Here is a 25,186-nt window from a genome sequence, read left to right on the forward strand (position 1 = left end):
GAAGGAGATATAGACTCCACAGTGCTGCTGGTCTGATTTTTGGTAATGCTGATATGCTATATAAGATTTGGTTAAGTGTTCATTTTGGCTTGTATTTTCCACTTTTCTTGTTTGTAGCTTCTTGGAGTACCTTCTTATATCTATTAGAGATTGGAGCTTTAATGTATTGATAGTATCTTGCAGAGTTGCTCATTGTAAGGCTGTATTCAGTAATACTGAAACAGTCCATTTCATACTGCATTATACTTTCTTGTATTGCCCACTGCACAAGTGGAAGAGGCTGGCTTCGCTGCCTATCTCTATTTTATTTTGTACTCCTGTCCTCCCGCCGAAAAAGTGGCCGAGTGATAGTTTTGTTATTTTTGTCCTCCCACTGAATAAGTGGTTGAGTGATAGTTTTGTTATTCCTGGTCCTCCCGTTGAGAAGTGGTAGAGTGATTGTCATTTTCTTAATCTCAATCTTCTTGGCTTTGTTATTGGTTGCTTATACCGCCAAGTAGTTGTTTAATTTTCATTGTTTCATTATCTCACTGAAAAGTAGAAGTGGCTGGTCTAACCGCCAACATGTATTGCTCTTAGTATTTCATCTTGCTAATGCTAATGGGTGAAGTTATTGTGTTTAAAATTTCAAAAAAACTAAGGGGGACATTTCATTGGGCTATCTTGAAAAGCAAAATTTGGGAATATTAAGCCATTTGGCATTGATGTGTCTTATGCAGTCAGATTTTCTCTGGTTATAATAATCCATAGCACTCTTCATCGTGATGTTTGCATACACAAGAGCTGCAGGAACTTTGAAGATCTTGTCAATGGTCTCTGCATCTAACCTGATAATGATGTTCCCATCATCATCTCTGATTGTTTTGGTCTCCTTATCAAAATGAGAGGCACATGCAAGCACGAACTTAGGCTCCAGGGCAGCCATTGGGAAAGAAGAGACCAAATGGATATGGCTGCTCAGAGTAACTGCATCCCATGTGTTGGTGAGCCTTCTATTTTTTCCAAGAACTCAGACATGTCCACATGTCTGATCTCTGTGTCTTGGATGTCATCAATGAGAGAGACTACATGAGTGGGAGCAATCTCATTCTAGTATTTGTCATACTTATATTTCATTTTCTTGTTTGGAGGAGATGCCGACTCTTCTATCATTGAACAGGAATTTGTAACACTGTGATGAAAACTTAATAGGGTAAGTGTTGGTGTTGGAAATAAGCCACACCCGGACCGATGATGGACTGGTCCAAGAGGGGCCAGTAGCTCAGTGGTAGAGCACTCCAGCAGCGTATGGAAGGTCCTAGGTTCGAGTCCTAGCTGGTCCATACACTTACATGGTATCAGAGCTATAGTTAAAACGAACCTGAGGCTATTCAATTTTGTGGAAAATTCAAGACAAGCATATATTCAACATCACATTTCTCCAAATGGCTAGCACTATCAGATTCGAAGATAGACTCGGAGGAGGCGATGACTTCTCAGCATGGAAGTTCAAAATTAAGATGATTCTAAGAGAAAATAAAGTTGAATCATTTGTAAAAACTAAAACTACAGAACCTGAGACTGAACCTAACAAAGCAACTTGGATAGAGGGAAATGAAAAGGCCATCAAAATCATAGTTGATGGGGTGAGGAATAATATTATGCCCATCATAAGGAAACATGAAACGGCCTACAACATGTTCAAAGCACTTGAAGATGCATTTGAGATATCCAATTCAAGTAGAACCTTGGCTTTAAAGAGAGAAATAAATCATATAGCTATGATCAAAGGGGAGTCAGTCAATGCCTACTTCATGCGGATATCAGCCCTAAGGGATGAGCTAGCAACCCTTGGATATGAGATCCAAAGAAAAGAATTAACACTCATTGCTCTAGATGGGTTGCCTAGTATATGGGAAACATTCGTCCAAGGCATCAGTGCAAGGGATAAATTTCCAAACTTTGAAAGGCTAAAAGCAGACTGTCTCCAAGAAGAATCAAGGTTAAATAAGAAAGGGATCAAACAAAAGAATATAGACGAAGATCTTCAAGTCCTAAATACAAACTCCAATAAGAAAAGCAAGCAGAAACAATTTAAGAAGAGGAAAGGTCGTCATGGCAAGAACACCTTCAAGAAGGATCTTTCACAGATTCAATGTTACAGATGTGACAAATTCGGACATTATGTTGCCAAATGTCCGGAAAGAGCCAAACAACAAGCCACATTTGCCAAAGCAGGAAAATCTAAAGGGGAAGATGACTCTGAGAAGTATGTACTCTACTCAGCACTTACAAACCAAGCATCAAACAAGGTTAACTCCTGGGTGATCGACAGTGGCTTATCCATACACATTACAGGGTTTAGAGAAGTGCTAGACTCTATGATAGAGGAGAATGATGAGGAAGTGACTATCGGAGATGACTCCACACATCCAGTCAGAGGAGTTGGAACCTGCACCATCAAACTGAAGTCAGGCATATCATTGCAACTTAAAAGAGTACTATATGTCCCAGGCATCAAGAGAAATCTAGTCTCTATATCAGCACTAGAGGATAATGGGTACAGAGTAACCTTCATGGACAACAAAGTGTTGGCTTGGCCAAGGAATTCATTTATCAAGAAAGCTAAAACCATTGGTCAAAGACAAGGCTACTTGTATGAGCTGTGCACAGAGCCCAACCTAGCCCTAATCCATGAAGCTACAGATGCTAATGAAGTTTGACATCTTCATCAACCATTGGGGATTCCATAATCCTCAAACCTTTGAAAACCAATGCTTACACCAAGATTTAGGTGGGTTTTTATCACGAAACAACTTGGACTGACTCAATGATGCTTTTGGATAAGCTTTGGACAGCGACGGGAAGGAAATCGGATCTCAGGAAGCCGACTGCAAGTGAAAGAACTTTCACAATTCACACTTGTAATCGGGTCTCCAAGACCCGACTGCAAGTGTAAGTGTGAAGTTTGAAGGCAAGTGATAATGGATGCTTGTAGTCAGGTCTTGGAGACCCGATTACAAGTAACTAATATGCAATAAAATCTCTTGAGAAGCACCTTGAACTTTGGATAAGCATGTATACAAATGAGGTAGACAAGAGATGCACAACTTGGAGGCGAGATTCCTTTACTTGCAATGACACAAAACAACCAAAAGGCTTGCAATCGGGCCTCCAGGACCTGATTGTATGTGACGGCGAAATGAAAATGGTTAAGGACTTTTACCGTAAGTGTGAAGCGCTTAATATGCAGCCATAAATGCATAGGGTAAGACAAAAACTTAACTTGTAATTGGGTCTCCAAAACCTGACTACAAGCAAGACATAATAAACTTGTCATTGGGTCTTGGAGACCCGATTACAAGTTGATCACAACTTGGGAACAAAAAGTGTGGAAAGATGATAAAGGTGCTTGAACATAATTTACATGTATCCTTCCAAAACCCGATCACAAATGAAGCATAAAGATGGGGAAATGAAATACTTGTAATCAGGTTAGGAAAACCCGATTACAAGTGCACCTTAGGAAAGGGCTTGCTCTGTTCAAGATTGCAATCGGGTCTAAGAGACCCAATTGCAAACAAAATACAACTTGCAGTTGTAATCGCCGCATTCACAACCAAAACTTGGTGACACAAATGTGAATCTCCGTTGACCCGATAACAAGAGAAAGAGACTTTCTATTGGGTCATCAATACCCGATTGCAAGTATTTTTCTAAGTACAAGAAAGAAACCCTAGCCGCAAAAAAGGCATGAATCCGACTTTGAAATATGCACAAGAACTTGGGATCAAAACGAAAACAAAAACAAAGGAAAAGAAACTTGTAAAAGAAAATAGAGCGCTCAAAGATGGAAACCTACCGCACACAATGATGAACAAAACACATGATTCAAGCAAGCTTTTAGTTAAGAAAAGAAATGACATGAAAAAGGTGAAAAATTCAGGAATACATACCTGAAAATAGTCCAATCACTGAAAAATAACTTCAAAGAGACAAAAAAGGGCTAAGAACGAACTCCTGAAAGGCTCATATAAGCGATTTACCCTTGAGAACTCCTTTCACAATACAATCACTGAATCATAAATGTAACCAAAACATATAATGTGCCACTTGGAGATGAACCGAACTCTTAAGAACCCGATGTAGGAGACAAGATAGTGTAATTTTAAACTTTGGCCAACATACTTGTAACCGGTTTCTTAAAACCCGATAACAAGAAAGATGTTTAAAATATAAAAGGCACATCAACATGTAATCGGGTCTTAAGAACTTGACCACATGTCTACAAACCATCAAAGTGATAAATACATCACTTGTAACTGGGTCTTCAAGACCTGATTGTAAGTAAGTGATATTAAAAACAACTAAAAATTAACAAGGAAAACCAAAGGAAAGCGCACACTCAAATGGACATTAACCAAGATAGATTTTAACCTAGGAAAGCATGGATTAGAGATGTAAAAGCATGAATTTTAACGAAAAATTCAAAGGGGGTTGCCCACATTTTTGTAAACCAAAAATGGGGACAATAGCTTGTATTATGTATAATGTAGTTGCTTAATCCTTACAATGAGACATGTATATATGTTTATTTGCATGTTTAGTTCATAATGCAATTACAAGTTATCCTTACAAATCTTCACTCATCTAAGTACACGGTTTCAAAGTCAAGAGCCCTCATGACAAAATTTAAGAATGCTTGTGGGCAAGCATTTTCCAAGAGGGGGAGACTGTGATGTCCCATCTTTGACCTAGAACATAATAGCAATAAAATAATTATGTGGGCAAGGTGTGGCACGCCTTGAACACTTCCAATAGTTACAAGATAGTTAGAAGTAAATATACACAAGCAATTAGAAATAAGATAATTGGAAAATAGTAAAGTCTTATGAATAAGACGATTTTCCTAATAAATATTGAGGTATGAAGATATGTTCAACCTAGAACATAATAGCATTAAAATAATTATGTGGGCAAGGTGTGGCACGCCTTGAACACTTCCAATAGTTACAAGATAGTTAGAAGAAAATATACAAAAGCAATTAGAAATAAGATAATTGGAAAATCGTAAAGTCTTATGAATAAGACGATTTTCCTAATAAACATTGAGGTATGAAGATATGTTCAAGATGATGATCACCTTTCTGAGGATCGATAGCAAACAATCAATGTTATATGGGAATCTACAAGGATCAATTCTTTCACCTGCACCTTCATTCTAGAGCAGCAATTAAATGAACAAAAGTGACAACGATTAATATAATAGACAATGATCAACGTAGCAACAATCAATGCTGGGTGAGTTCATGGCTGACTTCAGGCAGCGATAAAAGTTATTTTAGAAAAGGCAAGCCAATGCGTCGGTTTGCCTCTTAGAACAAACAATAATTAATGACAGCGACTTAATGAACAACAGACTTCATATCATAACGATTCATAATAACATATCATGCAGTGATTAAAAGGAGAATGTTTCAAATGAGTTTCAAAGCATTCTGGACGACTTGTTAAAACAAAGACATGTAGGTGCGATTTGTTAGGAAGAAAGAAGAATCATTCCTAAAGGTGGCGATTCATGTTTATAGTAATTAATTAACTTATGTGTAAACAAATGAGTATTAACAAGTAACAACGATTAGCATTTGTCAAGGAAGGTGGTGAACCGATTTGTTTGAGAACCATTAGTGAGCAGTGAGCCCTTTAAAAAGAAATTAATATTTTTTTAAAGTGGTGCGATTTGCAAAGAGGTGTGATTCATTAAGACAGGAGGTGATTAAAAGAAAGAAGCAATTTGTTAATAAAGAGATGTGACCGGTGGTGGCAATGTGTCTATTTGCAAAGAGACAAGCCTCCCTTGGTAGAGATATATATAGAGATTAAAATTGAAGAATAGGGGAACTCAGAAAAAACCATATATTAATTCAGTATCATTTATAATTATCTTGTGATGTGGAAGCAGGTTATAAAGGAAGGAATACCACGTGGGGGGTCTTTGATCTGACAGATAATAGAATTAAAGAAAAAGGACTTCAATAGAAATTCAGATTTATTAATATTAAAATAAGCTTGCCAAAGTACTTTGTTGGCCCCACACAATAATAATAATAAAAGAATCTCCAAACAGTGTTTGCAGCAATTAGAAGAGGTTTTTAAGATTTCACAATTTTTGTTGTGTTTTTAGCAGCAGCTCCACTAAATGGAATGAGACCCACTTGTAATACTTTGAAATATTGGTTGTGTTTTTTACTTCAACCCACTTCAGCTTTCACAAGTAACTTGTAGATTGTTGTTTGTGATTTGAGCAATCAGCATTACCAAAGGGTCAACGAATGTCTAAGAGGAGTCAACAACTTGTTGAATATTTTTGTTTGGGAAAATTACTTTTGTTTTTTACCCATTCTCCATTACTTGTGAGATACCAATCAAATAAAAGCTGTAGTAAATCATGATCAATAGTAAGTGTCAACACATGATTTAGAGAGAGTTATATTGAGATTATGGCATGGTATACAAGGGAGACATATCAAGTACATACATTAATTTAAGAAGAGGGAGAAAATATATAAAAGGATAAGTAGGGGAAATTGGAGAAAGACACCTTAAGACTTTTATTTCTTATTTTCAGATTTAGATCTCTCTAGTAGAGCATAAGTTTATGATATAGGAGCACCACTCTCAAGTATATAAATCGAAAAAGCTATGAAGATAACTTCTACCTTCGGAATTATTCGTAGAAATTTAAGCTAAATATTATAGTGAAATGTCCTCATATTTGATAATATTATATTTATAAATGTATTATAATTCTCACTATAAGTTGGAATTGTTGTCACAGGACTGAATTAGGGAAAATCCCAAAGAGGGACATTACACATGCCATGTGTTTGCAATGTGGCAAAATCCTCATAAGGAGGAGAAAACAAATATTCCTTAATAAAGGAATTAAAAGAAACTAGTCATCCTCACACGTGTGAGATGACACAAAAGACAAATAACATGTAGAGATTGCAAAGGAATATCCCAAACATAATGCAAATAAATAATTAACCTTTACCAAGTAAAGATTAATATTCTAACATAATTCTTTGGTTCCATACGGTCAATTTGGGCTATAACCTTGTGTTTCAGAGATTATTTTGCTGCAGATACATCAGCTACCTGCATGTATAGCCAGACCATTTCAAACTGAGATTTTGGATTATTTATTTCATCTAATTTAATGGATTTATGTTGCAATATTGTTCTTCTATTGGGTGCATCTTCCAAGTAATTTACATTTCTTGCATTTTATTTCAAATTGTTTGACAAAATGTCAATATTTAGAATTGGATTAATGTTTGACATAATACCCAGATTTGGTTTTAGAAGTCTTGTAATGCTTATCATTCACAATTGTAATACATTGGACAATCTACCACCAATTAGAAGTAACATTTGATATTGTAAAAAGATCCTAGATGGTTCACTGCCAAATCCATCACTGGATGCCAAGGAAACCCAAAACTGAGCTCTTCAAGAACATTGGAATTCTCCCAGCTCACTTAGAAACATATAGAAAACCCCCAAAACTAGGAAACGCTCATAGAGCAATATGGCATAAAAATGGGGACATTGCATTTGGATTCCTTGAACAAAGAACAAATCACCTTAGGCAATGAACCTCTTATATGGATATCTTATGTGCATGCATGAAATGTTTTTCTTTTTGTAAAAGACATGTCAGCCTGGTAGTTTATGGAAATAAGTGTAGCAAGCCAGTTTGAGTAAATACTTATCTTAATATAAGTTTATTTTTGTAAATTTTGATTTATTTAATATGTTTTTTCACTTAATTTTTGTCAAGGGATTATCTTAAATGCTCTTAAATAGTAAATAAATTGTATTTCATTCTTTCCTTTTTTTTAAATATAGAAAATAGAATTTATATTTTATTTATTCAAAATGCATATTTTAGTGGTGATGGAGGTTGCCATAGATTGTTTCAATTTTCATCATACTTGGAGTTATGCCAAGTAGAGATGGTTTAGCCAATCATAACATGATTAATAACAAAGAGGCAATGTGCTCAAGAGTCAGATTTATCAGTTCCTATGGCAGCCATAATACAGCAGATCTGAAAAATAATTGAATGATAATTGGATGAATTAATTACAAATATACAATGTATATAAAGGAATTACAAGATGGTGTTAAAAAAAGAACGAACTGTAAAACTAAAGCTTCAACTTGAAGCTAAAAAGTTTAAAATGCTAATTAAAGCTAAAAAGCTAAAAACTAAAAAGCTAACTATGCGTTCTTATAAAAGAAGCAATAGTTGCACTTAAAAGACTAAATGAACTAAAAAGCTAAATGAGTTGACAACTAAGATGACCATTAAAGAATAGATGTAATTACTATTTTAATACCCTCCCTAATGGTCATTGTACTCAATACCCTACAGAAGACACTATAGATCTTTTCATCCCAAATGCAATGCAAAGAACACTTTGCTGCTACGAAGACCCTCCCAGGATCTACAAAATGTTAATGACCAAGATTACCAAAAGCCAACCAACTTGATGTAATCCTTAGAAGCCTGAAACCACGATTTTGAGGAAAAATTGACAAACCCTCTAATGAGCAACAAACACGATTTTGATAACAATCGCAATTGTAGAAGAGCACTGAGCACTGTTCGCTCCAGCAACTCCAAATTAGTTTGCAAGATATCGTGGTTGCAGATGTTCACCTTAGCAACTCCAGGTGCGACCCAAAACAGACTACAACAAAGCACAATTTTTGTGGAAAAAACCGTCAAACCTTGAAAACCGGATTTACAAATCATCGTTTTGTGGAAAAAATGGTAAAACCTAGATAAAAAAATCCCACGCAAACATTGCGAATTACATATGATAATTTTTAAGGAAAAATCGTGAAAACTCACAAAATTTTTTTGAGGAAAAAATCGTGAAAACCCTAAAATGCTGTGTGGCAAAACACTAGGCATCATGTGGCAAAACCTTGATTTTTGAGGAAAAAATAAAGAAAAACCGTCCCATGATTTTTTGTGGAGAAAAATCAGAAAACCCATCAAAATAATTTTTGTGAAAAAAATTAATAAAACCTATAATAATTTTTTTGAAGACAAAAAATTAAAAAAACTCAAAATAATTATTTAAGGAGAAAAAGTTATAAAAAACCACTATAATTTTTTAAAAATGAAAAAATTATAAAAAAACTCTTTTCGATTTCCACCAAAATGTGAACTGCCACAAAAGGGTGTGAAAACCCTAGCCGAAATCCGCACCCAAAAATCGCGAAAAAACAATCCCATGATTTCTAGAAATCGTTGCAAGCAGGTAGAGAAAAAAAAACTCATGCACTAGAACTAGCGTGCCCTAGCCATAGTAGAAACCTCTGCTCAAAACCCAAAAAACATGGGTTACAAAGGCGTTGCAGGAAAAACGTGGAAAAATCGTAGAGGTCATAAATTCGAGTTGGGGAAAAATCACGGGTCGTGAAAAACAGATGGCGCCAAAATATCGTAGGCAAAAAAGTGTGCGTAGGGCAGGAAAAATGTAGCCACGAAAAAACACAGAATAGGCTGCGGTGCAATACACAGAGTCGGATGCTTAGGAGCTGGAAAAAAATGTGAATGACAGGATGCCTTACCTGCGATTTTGCTGGAAAAATCACGAAAATAAAAAAGCGAGGATAAAAGCAAACCCTCATGTAATCCTCTTCACGCGACCCTAGAAATATGAGAGCCACAAAAAAGACATGGGTTTTTGCAACTAAAAACGACGCTCGGAATAAAAATCGCAGTCTGCAAAATAATGAAACCCTCGAAATTCGACCAGCAAAAACTTCCACACGACCAACAAAAACGAAATTTCGCCCAATTTTTTTTTTTTTTTTGAAAAACCTCACTAAAAAAATTTCAATACGAAAATATTTTATAATTACAAATTTTCCAAAAATTTAATCCATGCTCTGATTCCATGAAAAATAATTGAATGATAATTGGATGAATTAATTAAGAATATACAACGTATATAAAGGAATTACAAGATGGTGCTCAAAAAAGAATGAACCATAAAACTAAAGCTTCAACATGAAGCTAAAAAGCTTAAAACGCTAAATAAAGCTAAAAAGCTAAAAACTAAAAAGCTAACTAAGCGTTCTCTTATAAAAGAAGCAAAAGTTGCACTTAAAAGACTAAACGAACTAGAAAGTTAAATGAGTTGACAACTAAGATGACCATTAAAGAATAGATATAATTATTATTTTAATAAGATCTTGTGCTGCTGTTGTTTCAAGAATAAAGGGTTTGTCAAGAGAAGGGTAGTTTTTATATTTAAAACTTTTGAACTGATTATGCCTCTTAAATTCAGGTAGTGCAGTTTTGGGCATCAACTAAATTCAAATATTTTCATTGTTGTACTACTTTGTATCTTCACCAAAGCACAAGAAGCCTCTTCAAAGCCACAGTGGAAAATAAGCATTTTTCTCCAACAGTTCTACAAAAGAAAAATCTCTTGTTGGTTAAAGAATCTCCATACTGCAATAAAGGTGGATACATGAAATATTGGAGGGAAAAAGATGCACTGTTCAAAGTTGCCTGCAAATATCTGGGACATCAGGTCCTTATAAGGAAGGCTTTTGGGGGGAAGGAATTAACAAAGATTAATACTATTGCTGATGCTTACAGAATATGGATATGGAAACTGACGACTTCTAGCTCTGTGAACTCAAAAGATCATTCTAAAGGATGGCATTATAGAAGCATTCAGAAGCTTGTTTTATGTCTAAATATAGCACGCAACAAAGGTCAGGTATCTATCGACATTTTAAACTGTTTTTGTTGTTGAACTTTGTCAAATGATTTTCATTTGACCAAAGAATTATCTTTGAAGCACAAGAAAGGAGTGTCACACGAAGCCACATGCAGGCAAATTTAAGCTGCTTCATCCTACTTCATTAAAGTAACTAGTCTAGAGATTTTGAAGATATACAATATTGTCTACACTCAAATCTGTAGGGGATATATGATTAAGTTTAAAGTTCACATTTTTGGCACGTTTTCTTGATCTGGAGAACTCCTATACATTAGAGAGTTAGCTTTGCCGTGACATGAGTGTTGAGTACTACAAGAAATATGCTATTTTATATCAGCTAGGAAAGAAATGTGATGATTGAATATTCATCCTGGCCCTTAATAGCACATTAAGACATGTATCTTTTTGTCTTTAATTAAAAATTTATTGTTCTACAACTTTCTATGCAATTTGTTTTACTTTTCAGGGAAGTAAGCAATATTGTTAGAGTCAAGCTTTAAACCATATTACAATAATTGTCTTTTTCTATTATAAGTTAAGCAGTTGGGTGTTCAATTGGGCCCCCACCCTGAAAATATAAAGCAAGTACACTGATGATGGTTAAAGGGCCTAGAACTAAAGCACATTACAAAAAGTCCATGGACATCAGCATCATACAGAGCAGAATATCATCCTACTACAACTATATGCTACTGTGAAAAAATACAAAAAACAAGTCAGGTAGACTTGTAATCACTTGGGACATTGAACACAAAGACCAAGCAAAAAGGAACCCAACATCATCCAAACACTTGGTCACAAATCCATAATTGATAGAAAAAAGTAGATTACCATGAACCAGTAGGCAAATCAACTCACCCCCTATCAAATGACAATAGAGACGCTTGCTCCTCCCTACTCCATTGTTTCCTCCACCATTTTACTACTCAGATGTGCCATGGGATCTAGTGCAGAGAGGCATACCCATGCAGAATTTCTGCATACTTCTTAGCCCTAAGGAGTGAATTTCTTCAGAACATTGGGATTGTATACTTTCTTGAGACCTCCTGATGAACCTTCTTGTGTGTGATCATAAGACTCAATATTACCTTACGAATTCGTAAACGATATGCCCTTAACACTTGTAACTCTCTTTGCAATATTTGGGAACTCTGCCTCCTAAAGCTTGTGGCCCCTAAACTGCTAGCTTCTTTTTGTGACTCTCTTTACATCATCTCCTTCCTCCATTGACGTAGCTGAGAACTTAAGAAGGGCTTCATAAGAGTCTGAGAGCACCATCTGGAGTAGCCAAACTCTAACCAAAGCCTCAGGCACACAATATATTGTGTGGAAAATAATTAAATAATTAAATCATTAAATATTAAGTTGTTGTAAAGTGAGAAATTAGAAGACAACTTATATGTAATTTTTTAAAAAGGGGTTATATATAGAGAGATAGAATTGACTTATTTTTGGGCCAAAAGTAAAGTTGAATTAAAAGGGGATTTTCAAAAGTCACTTGAATGAAAAAGAAAAAAATGTTTTTTTTTGGAAAAACAGTGAAGAGCTATTTAATGAGGGCTTGGGCAAGAGGTTGATCATCCATTGTTCATTATCAAGTTTTCTTTTCTTGAAAGATTGAAATTTGTTCATCTTCTATGTCTAGGATGAAAACCTAAAGGTAAGAATGGTTTCAGGGAGGAAAACCCTGCCAGCTATGGGAGAGTGATTTCATCTTGAACTCTCCTGTGTGTTGAAGATATTGGGTTGGGGAGGAAAACCCTCAACATCCATTGGAGCAATTTTGTTCTAAGATTGCTAGTGTGCTGAATGTTATGAGATTTGTATTGAAGAATCAAAATATTGAAATATCATTCCAAGTTTTTGAATATTGTCGGTAAGTGGAGATTGACAAATTATTTGCAAGTAGATGTAAATGGGTTACATTGAAGGAAATATGAGGAGTTTAAATCAGATTGTGGATGCTAGTATTATTTGGGATAGCTAGTGTATCTAAATATGACTTATTTCAGCTATGCTACCCATTATTAGCAGCTGATAACTACATTCAACATAATTTGGTGAAGCTGGAGGGTTTGATTTTCTGTTACAACAGTCCATAATCAGTTTTGGATCAACAAACAGTCAGCAAAAAGCTAGTTTTATATTCATATCAGAAGCAAATGTGTGTGAACAACCTATTATTCCAATTGTATCAGACAATTGTGGACAATCAGCAAATTGGTTAGTATATTGACCGTCTTTTTTGAAACATCAGTTGATTAAATTTATATGCAATTGTATAACTGATTTGGTGTCAATGTCAAAAATAAGAGAAATTAGTTCTTTCATTTCAGTGTTTATTTGTATGTAATTTCCTTCCATGCATTTGTCAAGTAGTTATCAAATGTGGATTAAATGATAATTATTTGCTCAATACATGAAAACTGTTTGTGATTATGCCTATGGTAATAAAGGATAGTTGCAGCTATTCCTCATCATTAAATTCAGAAATATTGTTTCCACCAATTGTTTGACCCCTTTGATGAAATGTTTGTGAGCTAAAGGTTGAAAAATTTGCAAGTTTGTTAATTTTGTTTTTATAGAAACACTACATAGTTTCTTAAAATTTGCAAGTTTGTTAAATTTTTTGGTAGGGACACTGCATAGTTTCTTCAAGAAACTCTTCCTTATCATTTATTTACACCTCAGAGGTTCCTAAGATCCCAAACCAATCTTACCAAGAACAAACTATACAAATCCCAACATTGTTGGATGCTCGCAATAAAATATTTGTTCTAGACATCTATTTGAGATAGTGACATGATGCCTTTGGTCTCAAATATTTGGGGTTCCTTGTGAAAAACACCAAAATGCATATAGCAAGCCCATGTAGTCCCAACCACATATCTAGCCTGTCAAAAACCACCAACACATTGACTCCATACAAGAGAACCTCAATCAGCACACTTGCCACATTAAAACACTCCCTCCTCACATTACCACCATACTCACATAGCTGAGCATTAATACAAATGGACATTGTATGAGGCATAAAGAACCATAAATTCTCACAAATTACAAAACATATACCACAAATACCAACGTTGAGTGGGAATAAACCATAACAAAAACATATGATACCCACTAACCTTCAATAAAAGAAAAGAATTCCCAAATATTTCCTCAAGGACCAAAAATAGAGAAAATAATATAAATAGTCAAGGGAGATTAAAACTCAAATGAGTTCAATTTCATCTCAAGATGTAGAAAGGTGACTCAAGAGAGCAGTTAAGGATTTTGGTCAATACCATGGTTAGATCGAAAGTCGGCCACCTCATTTAAATTTTGCTTGCATTGTTGAAAACTTTTTCAAGTTTTAAGCCTAGCTCCAAAGCCTCCACATATTGCTTGAGCTTCCAATTAGGACAAAAACCTTTGTGAATTGCATGAATTAGGAGCAAAGAGTCCCTTTCCACTAATAAATTCTCATAACCATTCTTGCCACAGTAGCCATTCTTGCCACAAGCACTTCTACTTTTACTTAATTGTTTGATTTAGTACAAAGGAAAAGTGAACCTCCATACTTGAATTCTCCTTTATCATCTTGCAATATAAGGCCTACATTTGCATTTCTTAGGTTTCTACCTGAAATCCTATCAAAATTCAATTTAACAACCTCCCTCAAAGGAGGATCCCATTGAGCCTCCAAATCAATTCCTTTCCTTTCTTTATTTGTGCTTCCAATGTTGTTGATCTTGTTGTGCGTTGCACACACTCGCTGTCGCAGATAGGGTCCCCCTCTTGTTGGGATCCAGGAAGTGGTAAAGTGGTAGCCTTTGCTGTTGTTGAAGAAAGGGAGTGTTGGGATTTTTTTGAGTCGCATCGCTTGAGAGTTTCTGTGCGAAGAGTCTCGCATCATTTTTGAGTGCCCAAAATCAGTCCAAGGGAGATCTGGTCATAGCGTAAGCCTGGAATCTGCAAGGTGAGTTTAACGCTTAAAGTTTCAAGGTTTTGAAAAGCTCCCCTTCAGACCGATTTTCGCCATGAAGTTAGCGTCTAAGTTGAGAGCCTTTCAAGTGTTCCTTATTCGCCGAAAATTGCCTAAACTGAGCTAAATGTCAAAGTCTAAAAACCTTGCGAAATGTCCTTATTCGCCGAAATTTGCACCAAAAGGAAAAAACGCGAAACTTTAAGAAGTTTGCAAATAGAGGAAAAAAACCCCGAATTTCAGCGAATTGAGGCAAAGTGTCAAAAAAGTTAAAAGCTTGCAAGAATCGCTAAAGGCCCGAATTTCGGCGAATAAAGGTAAAGTGTTTAAAATTTAAAGTTTGCAAAAATCGCCAAAAGTCTGAAGTTCGGCGACCAAACGTGAAACTTTAAAATGTAAAAACCTTGCAAAATGTCTATTTTCGCCGAAATTCGCAATACAAGGTAAAACGCAAAAAGTTTAAAGTTTGCAAACAAGCCAAAAGGGCTGAAGTTCGGCAAATACAAAGTTAAACGCAAAAAAATAAAGAGGTTTGAAAAAGCTCCATATTCCCCGAAGTTTGGCGAATACCAGTTAAACTTCGAAAATTTAAACTTTGCAATATCACGTTAAACCCTGAATTTCGGCGCATAGAGGTAGAACGAAAATGGAAGAAGCTTGCAAAAGGGCGATAGAGGCCGAAGTTCGGGAGACAAGGTAAAACGCAAAAAGTTAAAGTTTGCAAAAACGTGTTTTGAGCTGAAATTCATCGCCCAAGGTAAAACGTCAGTAAAACTGAAAGCTCACGAGGGAGTTAAAAGGGCCGAAATTCATCGCCCAAGGTAAAACGTCAATTAGAGGGAGTTTGCGAAGGAGGGTTGTGGTCCGAAGTTCGTAGGGCCAGATCGTCATTTGGGAGGTTTTTTCTTAACGCCTCTCCCAGGTAAAAGGGAATCGTGTGAGGAGAAACATTAGACTACGCAATTTGCAACAACCTTCCTTTCCCCGAAAATTGCCAGTGATCAAAAAATTGCAAGAGGAGAAGTTAGGTTTTCATGATTTGGAATTTGCAAGGTCCCTCCAAGCACCGAAGTTGCGAAGTTGAGCCTAGGCAGCGTCTTGGGGTTTGCATGTGTTTCCCCAGCCTGAAAATTGGGCAATTTAAGAATCGCGTGAGTTGAAGTAAAGGGGCATTTTCCAATTTTTTAAAACAACCCTGCAGGCCAGGTTTGCACAAAGCCCTTTAAACCCGAAGTTTGGGGAGACCGTGGGTTTGACACTGTGTTTGCCAGGTAAGCTTGCTTTGTCTCCTTCGAAATCATTTAAAATAAATGCAAGATTGGTCAGATGTGTTTAGGCAGGTAATAGAAGAATTGATTAAATGATGAAATCCTGTAGACCGCATTTTTTTTTCCTTTTGAAAGGCATCAAACAAAGTAGTTAAAGCAGAGTCTGTCAAGAAAATTAACCCAGGAATGCAAATTTCAGACTTAGGAAATTTTGAACCTAATTCATTTTTGAAAACTGAACTTTAAGACTTTGAGTGCAAATTTAGCAATCCTTGAGCACCCAAGCCCTAAACCGCAACTGAGTGGCAAATTTTAAACGAAGAGCTTAATAACATTTCATATCCAAATTAATCAGGCTCTTTTGATAAAGCGTTGTACTTTCTTCAAATTCCAGCTTTCTATTGGTCCTTGTGTGCTTATGTCATCCTCTTTTTTGACTAACCCTTTTGTCTCCTTCGTCTTGTCTCGTCTCGTAATCCGCATCCGGTTGTGCAGGATAAATGCCTAAATCTGTAGTAGAATCCTCAAAAACGCTTGGTGCAGCCAGAACATCTCGGGCTTCTAAATGAGACATCCACCGCAAAGGCGAAAAGATGAAATACCAGTACCAGAGAGGAGGACTTAGGGAGTCAAAAGTCCAGAGCATATGGGAAAGCATAGGCGATACTGACTTGGGCCACATAGACATTCAGGACTTTAGAGACCGGGTATATTCCCCTAATGCCTATGGCAGGCCTAGGCGGATGATGGAAAGTGGTATCGCCCAGGCAACAGGATTTCCTCCATCAGTGCAGAATTATGAGCTAGTAGTTGAGGCTGCCCGACATTATCAACCAGAGACCAGATTAGTGGTTCTGGAGAATATGGTCCTAGCTGACTTCACACCTGAGGCCATGGGCGACGCATTCACATCCCGTTCTCGGATAACCCCATTGCGACAACCATAGATGAAGCACAAGTTGCATATGACACGAACCCTGCTAAATGCAAGACATTGATAAACAAGGAATGGTATAAGGAGAGTAGGCCTTCGAGTATTAGAATCGGGAAAAAGACCCCCATAAGTGACTTTCACAATGAGCATGGAGATATGGTCAGCTTGCTCAGCCGGGTTATGGGACTCCCTCAGTCTAACTTTTTTGAAGAGTGGATGTTCTACTTTACGGAGCAGGTCTTTGCCGGGAAATCCAAGTTCGACTGGGCCCAGATCATCACTGATAATATCCATACCCAGTTGGTCGAACTTGAAGAGAAGAAGCACTTCACCATGACCTCTTACCTAGTTTATATGTTCGCCCGACACCAGCCACTAACATAATTGATCAAGAAGGGTGAAATCGGGAATGGGTGGGCCCAATCAGGTAAAGGTGTACGACTGCTATCCTCAACTACATTACTATGACATAGCTCAAAGGGAAAAGAACAACCCGGCTTATGCAATTGGTCAGTATGAGCGAGTCAATGATGCCTTCACAATGCGCCTAGTCAGGCTGATGCAGGGGGGATTGCACATAAGGCTCTCAAAGCAGGCTACCATTTTGGTACAAAGGTACGACGCTTGGTTTATTCAATTCCCTAGGTTCTCCTATATCCGGATAGCCGGCTTTGAGGGAGCTCCGTTCCAACTTCCATGCTATCCAATAGACAAAGTAATTCTTCTGGAAGTTGCAAGGCAAGCACATCCAGCGGGCAACTTACTCAGAGACAAGAAGCAGTTTGGATTCACCTTCCCTATGATTTTGGGTAACCTCGATGCACATTTAAAAAATTCAGCTCATGCTGATGAGTCACTTGCTGAATTAGCATCTTATGGCCTACAGGAACATTTCCCAAGGAAATGTTTTGATCATGACAATTTGGCAAAAAGAGCCTATGGCAGGCACTACAGAGCAAAGGAGTCAATTGAAGACTATTGGAAGAACTGTTTTGATGACTATGAGGTTCAACGACGTGAATATTCAAGGTTAAGTGTGTAGTAAATGCAACTTTATGAATACCATCGAGTCCCGGATTAGGTGGCAGATTCTGGCAATTGCTTACAGGTCCAGGATTTTGAGGCGGTAAGGTACCTCTTACCGGGCATTGATTGGTCTTAGGATCCGATCACTGATTTCGAGGCAGTTATGGCAAACCCAGGGAGGTACACCGATCATTGGTTACACCAACAGATTGAGAGACTAACCCATGAGGGAATTCAATTCACATACCATATGATGGGTAGTTTTGATTCTCAGTCCTCGGAAGATGAGGGAACTTCAAGTGCACCAAAGGAAGAGGTTGAGAAACCCGAAAAAAGGAAGAAAGCCAGAGCTAATAGAGGGACTCAGACGTCAAAAAGGACTAGAAGGGAGAAGATCTCTATTAGAAGGCCAGAAGTCACTTCATCATTCAAGGACCCTAGTTCCGATGATGATGTAGTTGAACTTGATTATATACCTGCTCCGCCCTCCCAGAGCGATGTTGATACATTCAAGGCTGAGAATCCTCCGACACAAAACGAGCTAAATACAGAGGTGAGGATCATTGATTCTAGTGAACTTGAAAACCAAGTTGAGGAAGGAGAAATTCCATCCAATCGAGAGGCTGATGTACATGAACTCACCCAGGGGAGTCGGCATGAATTACAACTGCATAGTACCGACAAAGATGACACCACCGTTGAAGGAGAACGAAAGGCGGATGAGACCCACAAGCCTGACAGAACTGAGGAGCAACCATCACATGGGGATACCCGACAATTGTTTAGTGAGGTAGGGGAGAACTCAGCTATAAGCAAAGGGCTGGATACTACCTCTGCTCCTCCTATGACAGATCAATTGCAAATATGAAATGAACTAGCTGAAACCTCTAAGGAGTAGAGTGGAAATTTAACCATAACATCCGAGCAGACCATATCTCAAGACTGGTTAGTTGCTCGTGCACAGCGGAAGGCAGCCACCAAGCCACCTATTGACTTGGAGGATATTTTCTCTCGCATAGGGGAAACAAAGTCCAAAGGGAAGAAAAAGCCTAAGACCTACTCCCGGATCACCAAGGATGAGTAGAGGAACCGCACCATCCATATCGCCACCCCGCTTGTTGATAAGCCAGCAGATCAAATTGCGTTGGCCGATTATAGCATTACAACCGTCTCGATAGGGCGAGCCACCAAAGAACAAGAAAGGGAGGAGTTCAAGGACTCTGTCCAAAATATGCTCAGGCAACTCGATGAGATAACTGCTGAGAGAAACATGTACCAAGTTCGTGCTGAGCAGGCTGAGGGCTACATTGATCACTTGTTGAGACCATTGCATCATGCCCCCGAATCCCATGTTCCCCCATCAACATTGGCGCAAAGGACTACAACAGAGTTTGAAGGAGTACGGGATACCGCCAAGGCCGTTAGAGAATGGATTGAAAGCATTAAGGAAAGAGGAGAACAAATCTTCAAGGATCTACGCGAAATGGCCCTCCATAGTGAATCCACTATTATCAAAATGTGTAAGCTAAGGAAGGAATGCTATAACACTCATGAGGCGATTGGCAAGGCATTGCCCCTCATTAGGGCTCTATTTTGGACCTGCTCTCAAATCCCCACTATTGTTTTTATCCTAAATCCTTATGTCAATACCTCCAAGGAATGGTATTGGACTCTCAGCATGAAGAACGACATGAAGGATAATATCAATAAAATGCAAGATAAGTGCGATGCCGCTTTGTCAAATGTGAAGGATCTTGGTGAAAGGATCCTCAAATCAATGGTTCCCGGTTGGAAAAATAGTATGGAAGATAATGAAGTGCAACCACAGTGGGAGGACAGGCCTAACCCCAAGGTCGCCTACTCCATGGAGGATCTAGATTTTGTTGGTGGGCTACAAGCGGACATATCATGCTTTGAAAATCATAAATCATACTAGAGGGAAGAGCTGGAGAATATAGATAGCCTCCTACAGGGTATTCATTACAAAATGTTTAATCCTCCTATGCCGCCGACAACTGAACTATTCAAGTTATGTCTGGGGATATCTGGGGAGAGTACCTGCACGACAAGGTCGAATTTATCACAAAGGAGTCTACTGCAGGAAAGGAAAAAGTGCTTTCATAAAGTGCAGAATTCTTTTAAAATCTTGAAAAACACTTTTTGGCCATAAAGTTCATTTCTAATTGCCAAGTTAGTTGTAAATTTTGAGCTCCATGCATGTGCACTTTTTGAGCTGCTTTTTGGTAGTTATTAATTGCCTTTTTAGGTAGTTATTATTCCTCCTTTGGTGGTTGTTGATATTTTGCCTCCTATTTATGGGCATGGGTACTATGTTGTATGGATGAATTTGGGCCACTTGTTTTGTTTTGATCTTGACCATTCATCTAAATTTGAAGCTCTATTTAAAGGGGTTGGTTTTCCCTTATTTTGGTAAGAAGTCTAAGATTGTTGCTGAAACTCTGGCGAAATTCATGCAGAATTAATGGAAGTGAGTGCATGGTCTCCTTCTTCACCATTTAATATTCTTGTTATGTATTTTGTTTTCAGATAGTATTTTTAGGATAATATTTGGTAGAAACCTTGGTGTTCATACCATTAAGGATTGGTTGATTGTCACTCCCCCTGCATGGTTAGTCTGAACCCATTTGTGTGTTTAGTTCGGTTGTTAAACATCAAGTGAATGGATGTCAAATTCTGCATTTATGTTTAGTAGCATGAAAATTCAGCTCCCTTTGAAGATTGCTCTAGATTTTACAACATTATGCTTTATTAGCTGATAATGTTAAATCTGGTTTTTTTGAGGTTTCTGTCTGTTTTCCTAAATATGTTGTCTTAGATAAATTAATTAGATACTCTCTATCTCTTTTCCCCTTTCCTTTTTCCCTTTTTTAATCAAGAAACCATACAGTCAAGCTGAGATAGTATCAATCCAAGTGAAATTAGATGATATAGGACTGTTAAACTTTAGGGAACTCGCTCGAAGCCATCCGTCTAACCTTAAGTCCTCTTTGTGTTTCCAGCAAAACACATCAAACCGCTAAGCTATCCTGCAGTCAAGACCTGACAACCGAAACATTGAGGTAATCTCCATTGATCAATTAAAAACAGCACTAGGGATTTCCTTATTTCAAGAGAGGATAGGATTCTTAGTATTCTATTCTACGTTGGCCGGATGGAGTCGTAGTGATGCGATTTCAGACACGTCAACAAATCTCCACCCCATTACTAAGGGAATATATCAATTGCCTTTTGTTAAAACCCAGTTTGAAGCTTTTTTCAATGCTTGAGTTTGTATCATTTGTCAAGTTGTTTCTAATTAATAGGTCTATCATATAGCATCATTTTATTCCATGTTTGATTCATATTCGACTACAAATATATTTTTAAGTGAAGAATACAGAACAAATGTATTTCATTTATGTCTAGGCTTGAATAGCTACATTTTAAGCCAACCAAGATGGGTAGAATAGAAGCTCTTTCTAAGTAAGCTACTAATTTATAGTTTTAAAGAAGAAAACAAGAATCATCACATTCATCACATGTACAAATATACTAATTTAAAGAAGATGTGAACCTAAGCTATCTAGTTGGGTTTGGGTATGGACATTAGGGATTTAGGTATGTTGATACAACAAATTTTTTTGGGGGGTGTGTAATGTCCCCATTTTAGCAAAAGTGTTTTGTACACAATTAGCCTTGTTTCCAAGTTCTTCTGAAGGCTAATTGGTGTACTTGAAAGTACTTCAAAGTTCTTGGAGTGCAAAAGTTCATTATTGCAAGGTTTTATTAATGGCAATGAGCTTAGTTGGTATTGTGGATTATCGTGACACTTTTAGAAGTGATTTTTGACATTTGGTGGTCTCTGTAAACTTCTTGGTGGAGTAGTCTATTTTTAGTAAGTCACATGGTTGGCTTCGATCATCATTCCAAGCCTTTAGTGTCATGTTGGTGCGATCAGACTTTGATTTCAATACCATTTTAGTGTTTTCTGCAACTCGGGTAAAATAATATCAATATTCACTTAAGTTTCTAATGGGCATAAAAAAGTCTATTATATCAAAGAATTCAACCCTATAGGAGACCATGATGAAAAAGCCTACATAGGAGCGAATATTAAATGGAGAGCAAAAATGCTGATAGCTCAATTGTGAAATAGGTAGATGGATGATACCTAAAGAAGAGTGGGAAAAGAGAATATGCCTATTTTGCAACATGGGAGCAATAGAGATAGAGCGACATTTTGTAATGGAATGCCCAACATACCGTGATATCCATGACAGCTATGAAGACATTTTGAAAATGGACAGTTTAAACGCTTTGTTTGAAGAAACAAAACTAGACAAAACAACAAACCTATTGATCAAAATTCACTATAGAAGAGCAGATCTAGAGAGGAGTGTACATATTGTTTTAAGGTCTTGGTACCCTATTGTTTTTGGGGGTGTGCATTGTTCGTGGGTCCCATAGGCTGCTTTAGCCTCAGGGATGTTATTAAAATCTTTCATTCGTTCATTCAATGTTATATTATTAAAGTGTCAGCTTAAGTGTAATATCTTTTTAAAAAAGGTATAAAGTGAGCTCAAAAGTGGACACCTAGGACATGAGGGGATTTTTTGCATATTGAAATGTTATTAATCTTTCAAAAAGGTCATTTTGGGTGAAAAGGAATTATTATAATTTAAATTGAATATTTTCCTCCAAAAAGCTATATTAGTAGGATGTGGGCTCATTTGAAGAATTAGACTTGTGAATATGATATTGTTATCCTACTAGAATGGACTTGAGTTCTTCCAAATCTTTTTGAGGATGAAAACCCTCTTGGAGTTGTTGGTTTCGGGGATGAAAATCCCCCTAGCTTGCTAAGTGATTTCATACAAAGATCACTAGTGTGCTTCAATCGAAGTTTTGGTTTTCGACTTGTAGATAGTGTTGTGCATCACACCACACCCCTTCTGTGATAGGGGACCCCGTTGCCCTTGTTGAAGAGAGTCTGTGGCTCGAAACCTTAGTGGAATGCCTTTCTAATCGCCTTTGAATGCTGAAGAAAGCCCTAAAGTCGTGCATTTCTGTCCTAAACTCCGAGTTTCACTTAACCAAAAGTGCGAGCAAAGCAAAGTTCAGTGTTTCTATTTATCTTGCAAGAGTCAGGAAAACTCGCGCATTTCTACTCTAGAGGCCGAATTTGTAAGCACAAAGGAGTCAACCAAAGTTCACTCAAAAGCCGAGTTTTTTTTTTAAATCTCTTTAATGGCCGAATTCTTGATGAATAGAAGGCATTTAAAGTAACACCCATACCCTCTTAGAAGCTTGAGTTTTGCACCCAGGAGGAGGCGTTTATAAGAAATCTCACGTTTTTTTAGTAGGTCGAGTTTCAAAGCGAGGAAGGAGTTGCTTAATGAGATAACCGCACATTTTTCCCCAAATGGCTGAATTTCATATCAAAGTAAAAGGGCATTTAAAAGAATTCGATGGTTTTGCTAAAGAAATCGCACAATTCTCTTGAAAAGCCTGAAATCCCTTAGGTGAAAAGCAAATCGAAAAAAATAGAAGAAAACTCGGCAATTTTAACAATTTTGCAAGAAATAGAAGTTCACATTTCCTTCCAAAGTGTTGAGTTTTGTTTCCAGGATGCTTGCTAAGTTTGAGGGCGTGTAAAGAGCTTGCATTTCTTTCTTATAAGTCCGAGTTTCCCCTTGTGATGCAAGTGATGAGCTAAGTGCAAGAGCCAAAGCAAATGAAGTTAGGCGGTTTTAACCAATTGGTGAGTTTTAAAATATTCTCACATTTCTCCTCAAAAACCCGAACTTCTCCCCAAAAGGTAGAGGTAAAAGTTGCAAGGAGTGCGTGGTGTATTAAAATTCACATTTCGCCTAGGGCAAATAATGAAATATTTTAAAATGATTTTCACATTTGCACCTAAGGGCCAAGTTTTCCCCCTTACAGTGAATCAGCCAAGTACAAAGAGAAAAGAGGGGATTCAAATTAATTTAAAAAGTGAATATTTTTATTTTCTCCTCTTATTCGCCGAAACAAAGCCCGACATTGCCTTAACAAAATTTAATATTTATTAAAATCATTTTTTTAAGGTGATTGATTCAAGTCGAAATTGATTGTTTGCAGATCGATGTTGTTGGGAAAAGCTAAAGGTGTCAACCTGAAGCGCAAATTGAAGATAGGATCGCGATTGAGGCTGGGAAGCAAAGATGTAGTGTGCAGTATCAAACGACACTCCCAGAGCACTGCCAATGAAGAGCGCATTGCAGAGCATAAGACAATCACGAAGATGTGCACCATCAACAGACAGCAAGTTGAAGTCCACCAACAAGATTGAAGACAAAAGAACACAGAGTGCTAAAAAATGTGCAAACTCAAAAATACACAGCTGGAATTGATTCTAGAAAACCAGTTGTAAATCTGAATTGTTTTCTACCTGTGGGCCTCGTTCTATGCATTTAAAACAGAGGGGTACACAGATCAGTTATGCCTCAGCTACCTGATTGACTGAATTGATGTCATATGGTTGTAGGTCGCTGGGAAAGTGGTTGGGAGGACAACTGAAGATTACTAGGCATGGGTTAAAGCTGCCAAGTTACTAGAAGGCAGATTGCAACCTTTGCATGCATTCAATCTTGGCCCTTGATTCGAATTGTAAAATCTATAAAAGGCAAGGCCTCTCTCATTGTAAAGAGTTAGATGTTAGAAGGTTAGATTTTAGTAGTGAGTTAGATTTTTAGGAGATAGCAATTAGATGTAGTATTCAGATTAGAAATAGAGTAGAATTGTTGTAATGGCAGCCAAAATCAATATATGAACATTGAATCTGGTGTTTGTTATTTTGGTTTTATTCTGTTTGCATGGTTTCCTTCAGTTTGTTAAGTAGAGTTCAGTGATTTTAATGGCAAAGTGTGGGGGGGTATTTGATACATTTCAAGTTCATACCATTGGGGACCCGCCGATTGTAGGTCACTGTGTATGGTTAGTCTGAACCCAAAACTGTGCTTAGCTCAATTGTAGGTATTCATCTTAGGCTGCGCTAGAATTGGGTGCCTAAATGAGTATCTTCAGTCTAAAAATCCTTCATCCCTTTGGAGCTTGCACTGTTCTTGTCGAGTTGTGAGGGTGTCTTTGGCCAAACAAGAATTGGTTTATCGAAAAATCTGTCTACTCTCTGCATTAACTATTATTGTCA

General features: G+C 37.3%; 1 protein-coding gene across 9 annotated transcripts in view; it reads left to right on the forward strand.

Annotated features, from left to right (window-relative positions):
• The window catches only part of LOC131052343 (uncharacterized), a 276,241-nt gene that overhangs the window by 13,897 nt on the left and 237,158 nt on the right, over nucleotides 1-25,186 (forward strand). For 3 of the 9 annotated variants that reach the window (XM_059216711.1, XM_057986988.2, XM_057986987.2), the window contains exon 2: nucleotides 10,356-10,796. In XM_059216711.1, the coding sequence (XP_059072694.1) occupies nucleotides 10,356-10,796 (441 nt within the window). Of the gene's footprint in view, nucleotides 1-10,355; nucleotides 10,797-12,811; nucleotides 13,023-25,186 lie in introns of those variants that run through there. The other 6 variants (XM_057986989.2, XM_057986995.2, XM_057986990.2 and 3 more) reach the window with 5 other exon arrangements.

This window comes from Cryptomeria japonica, chromosome 2, assembly GCF_030272615.1.
Source record: "Cryptomeria japonica chromosome 2, Sugi_1.0, whole genome shotgun sequence".
Taxonomy (NCBI): domain Eukaryota; kingdom Viridiplantae; phylum Streptophyta; class Pinopsida; order Cupressales; family Cupressaceae; genus Cryptomeria; species Cryptomeria japonica.